This window comes from Carya illinoinensis, chromosome 5 (genome assembly GCF_018687715.1).
Source record: "Carya illinoinensis cultivar Pawnee chromosome 5, C.illinoinensisPawnee_v1, whole genome shotgun sequence".
Lineage (NCBI taxonomy): Eukaryota > Viridiplantae > Streptophyta > Magnoliopsida > Fagales > Juglandaceae > Carya > Carya illinoinensis.
The window spans coordinates 16,581,344-16,585,988 of record NC_056756.1 but is presented as its reverse complement, the minus strand read 5'-3'; the positions used below and the strand labels follow the sequence as shown (position 1 = coordinate 16,585,988).

The following is a 4,645-nucleotide window of genomic DNA, read 5'->3' as shown; positions in this document are numbered from 1 at the left end:
CCGATCGAGTCAGTCCAGCATGCATGCACTGTACGTGAATGCCTAGCTACCAATTACTAGCTATAAATCATCAATTCCCATTCTTTTAATTAAAAGCTGCATTCTGATTACTGATCACCACGGCCGGCGGTCACCTGACATGGAGTGATGGTAAATGATGATTAATATATAGGGTAAGACTAGGCAACAGCTAGCTAGGGACCTTCAACAATATTGAATTTATTAATGTACCAATTAACCAACCGCGTCCTTCCATAGATCGATGAAACAGTACATGAGACCAAAGAAACAAACATTCTATATATATATATAAGTAGTGCTAGTTTTAACCTAGAAACTAGACATTAGGCCGGTTAGAAAATCATCTGTGTTCTCATTTTTCTCTGAATAAAACAATCTTCCATCTTGATATATATATACAAGTGCATGGCTAATATATATATATATAGGAAAAGAAAACTAGCTAGCCCAAGATAAGAAAAAATGTTCTACAACAAAATGCCATCCCTCTCACCTTATCTGAATTGTAAATCAGCCATGCATATATCTTTACTTGTAGCATTCGATTCCATAACAGCAGCATCGATTCCAATAACAAATTATAATGATGATGATGATCAGTGCATGACGGCCACCACGGTCCATGAATATGATATATAGCTTTGAAATATGTAAAAACAGATTAGGATACCTTAGAAAAGAATCTATAATCTAAGTTTTGGAGGGAGGTAGACCTATCTTTATGGAACAGTAGGGCATATATTCTATCTAATTTATCCAAAACTTAGACCGCAGGTTCTTCTTAAATTCTTGAGAATTGTAACATTCCAGCAAAAGCAGGAGAATAGGTATTTCTGGGAGGGTTTAGAGTATCCAGGAATAACTCGATCTCGGAGATTTGAGAAGGCCGCTAATGATTAGCTAGGAAATAAAAAAGATCTTCCTTTCCAAGGAGACACGTACTACATTTACATTTACAAAAAATATCAGTTAATGAAACTTTTCATGAATAATGATCATCAATTGAAAAAAAAAAAAAATTGTTGCAACTTGCAGCAACAATTCACTTCAAATTTTTATTCATGATCAATAACCAATCATCCGCCAGACCATTAATTCAGATCGGCAACGTTATTGAACTCATTATCAACTGAAACTAATCTAGCTAGAACACCTACATATTCGATTTGTATCAGTGGGAATTAATGCAAATGAACCGCTGCATCTCAGGGAAGGTGTGCATCACAGATCAACAAGGATTGCATGGTGAAATATAACTGACGTCTATATATGTAACTACATGATCAGGATTGTTTATTTTAATCTCTCCGCGTGTATTGCTGTTGTATATTTGCAGGTTGCAGATGCCGTGAGGTAGGCTAGAGTTATGTTGCAGCTTAACTGCTCAGTTTTCCTGGTATCCCGGTATTCTTGTGCCTGAAAGTTTGGGAATTACTTGCTTTGGTAGGCTTGAGGTTGATGAAATATTTATCAGGATTATGTGCAACACTTTCAGCTATAGAAATTTTCATTTCCAGCTGCATTATATACATACTCATGAGATGGATATCTCTGTGTGCTTGTAGTTCTTGATTCTGCTTGTACGTGTTTGAATGGATCAACAGAAATGATGTAATTTTGTTGGGCAAGTACTGCTTTTCTGTAGCAATTTTCAGGTTGCTGCAGGTATTTTCCTTGGTAGCTCTAGGCATTACGTTTTTTTTTTTTTGGGGTTGGGGGATCGATGGATGGATTCTTGTTGGAATTTTTGAGTACGATGTATCGATCCTTTTCTAGTGCACATTAGAGTGGTTCTTGTTAGCTTGCATGATAGTACTAGTTATCGGAGGGAAGAGGGTGGTGGAGTTTTTATGCGATGGCTACTACTTATTGCATACTTCTGTCTCTTTTCCTCATGTAAATGGCTGTGTGGTTCGGGCTCTGGTTTTGTGCTTACTAGCTGGTGCTATTCCTTCCGGTTAACGAAAGGATAGTGCTCTAGTTCTTTGTATATGGACTTCATTTTATGAATAAAATTCTATATATATATATATATATAACATGCATATGGGCTGTTATCATGTACTCGATCAGAACGGGACCACAGCTTTATGAGGTCTAACGCTGGAAGACCATTCAATCCCTCTCTCTCCTACGGCCAGTTCAGTGGAGGAAACTAAATGTCCCTGAACCACACGCACACAGAGAGAGAGAGAGAGAGAGAGAGAGAGAGAGAGAGAGAGAGAGAGAGAGAGAGAGTGTGTCATATATTATGAGCATGTTAAACCTAACTTCAAAATGTAATGCAAAGAATTAACTGTACTACTATATATATAATATAGTGATAAAAAAATAAGATTATAATTATGTTTGTGAGCAAAGATAGGATATTAGTACTGATTAGTCACATTAAAAGAGACCATAATATATATATATATATATCAAAACAATGCCAATTATAAGTACCCATATATATATATGTATGTCGATATATCTTCCCAAACCCTAAGATTAATCCTCGATCGGTAACCCAAACCAAACAAGATATATATGATTAAACTCAACTTCAAAAGCAATCAAACTTGCGCCGTGTTGCGGATGCAAAAATATATACTTAGAAAAGTAGTAACTGAAATGAAATTGAACCATACATATGCGTAATTGGTCTAGGAATTGTGAGTAGTAGTATCACGTCCGTCGTCTCCCCCTGCATGATGGAGATGCGTCCCACTAGCCGGAGACTCCAAAGCACCGGCACTGACAATCGGCCTATAGGCATTGAGCGCCGCAAGAACTCCTAAATGGCTGTCCGTCACCGCGCCGCCACCACCCATTCCACCAATTCCGGTACCAAATTGTTGGCCTGGCAACGTCAGAGCCATTGGAGGAGCAAAATTCATAAAATGCAGCCCGCTAGACATAGATCCCCTATACATACCAGCAGTACTATTGCCACCCGAAGGGTATGTCCACATGGAGTCTCCACTCGTACTCGGGTTTGCAACCATCCAAAACGCTGCCGGATTCTGACTATGACCAGCTGGAATCGGTCCCGCACTGGATTGCAACAAATAGCTGCCCATCTGACTTTGTGACAGATATTCCTGCTCCGACCTTCGCTTTCTCCCTACGCTCCCCTCGGACTCTGCAGATACATCCAGGCCAGGCGCCTCACGTACAAACTCTTGCTTTGCCTGTAATGTTGCATTCACACTCCCAGTAGTAGTTGAGTTGAAATTCAAAAGCATAGACGAACTTTCCGATGATGACAACGCAACACTAGGAAACAAAGCCCTTCTCTGCGAAGTCTCTTCCAATGTATTCCTCAAGTACTGTGGCACAGTCGAGAAGCTAGGGTTGAAATAACCGCTTCTCAAGTGTGAAGGAGCTGACATGGTAGACCCAGAGCTACGAAGAGAGATATTAAGCGACGTGAAGTTTGCGGGAATGGTACCAGTCCCGGTGGCGGCGATGACGGCTGGCTCGGCTTGTTGGAGAAGCCACTCGATGGTCTCGCCGTCGGACTTGTGGCCTAGCTCTCGAGTGAGCTGGAAAACCCTGGCCGCGCAAGCTGCTGGCATGCGGATCCGGCGGCCTCGGCCGTCGACTTTGGTGTGCCTGTCTTTGGTGGAGGTGCGCTTGGGGGGTGGCTTGTTGGTGTTCTTGGGCGTCTCCGGAGGTAACTGGAGAGCAGTGGAATTGGCCGAGAGGGTAGATGAACTTGGTTCGCCGGTGGGTATGGAGAGGGAGGTGTAGTGGGAGCTGGAACATGCTGCTTCTTCTTCCTTTTTCTCTATCTCTAGCAACTGTAATGGGAAATTTGGCCTGCGGATCCCATTTTCACCATCCATGATCATATAGGGAGGGTGGGGAACTATATTTTTCTCCTTTTTTTTATTTGTTTTGTTTTTCTTTGGTCCTAGTACATCTGTAGATGACCCAGATCAATTTGAATCAACTTGGTGGCCTTGTGGGTCTGTCTTTCTCTCAGTCTCTTGTGGATCATGGAATTCCTTTCAGATGGGAGCTGGCAGCTGAGTTGTTTTCTCTTTACAGAGAGAGAAAGGATAAGGAAGGTGATCGCAAGCTTTAAGCAACAAAAATAATAATGAGTGGGAATAATTAATAAGCGTGGGTGGGCTATGAAAATTGAAAAAAGCAGATGATTTCTGGTTAAAAATATTGGGTTTTTATGGAGATTTGATTGTGATTTTTTCATTTCGTTTTTTTTTTTTTTTTTTTTTTTTTTTTTTTGGTTTAAAAAAATCATTCTGATCTGTAAAAAAGAAAAAAGAAAAATTGAATTGGGTGTTCCTTATATATTGTGGTTGGACAGTCCCTTGATTCAGACTCCACGTGCGGTGCTCTTTATCATTCAATCCATAAAGACACAGTGTGGCCGGAGGTGGAGCCCAATACCCAAAGTCAAAAATCCGAGAGACTGACTGCCAAAGAAATTAAAGATAATCAAGTGGTTCCCATCTCACACTAGTAATCATTGCCTTTTTTGCCTCAATTTGCACCTCCGCCCTTTGCCTCCAAGGGCCTTCAGTTTCTATAAATTCCCTCTCCATGATTTACTTCCTTCCTCCTCCTTAATATGAGTCATCTGGAACTTGTGATACTAAGGTAATTTGTTCTTTGA

General features: G+C 40.7%; 1 protein-coding gene across 1 annotated transcript; it reads right to left on the bottom strand.

Annotated features, from left to right (window-relative positions):
• On the bottom strand, positions 1-4,124 carry LOC122312020 (transcription factor TCP15-like). The gene is made up of 2 exons (XM_043126836.1): positions 2,652-4,124; positions 1-134 (listed from the first exon to the last, which is right to left on the bottom strand). Exon 1 carries the CDS (start codon positions 3,855-3,857, stop codon positions 2,667-2,669), a length of 1,191 nt encoding a protein of 396 aa, XP_042982770.1. The 5' UTR covers positions 3,858-4,124; the 3' UTR covers positions 1-134; positions 2,652-2,666.
• Between the last annotated feature and the right edge of the window lie 521 nt (positions 4,125-4,645).

Coding starts and splice junctions, on each gene's coding strand:
- LOC122312020 (XM_043126836.1), bottom strand. CDS start 3,857: ATGATCATGGATGGTGAAAATGGGATCCGCAGGCCAAATTTCCCATTA.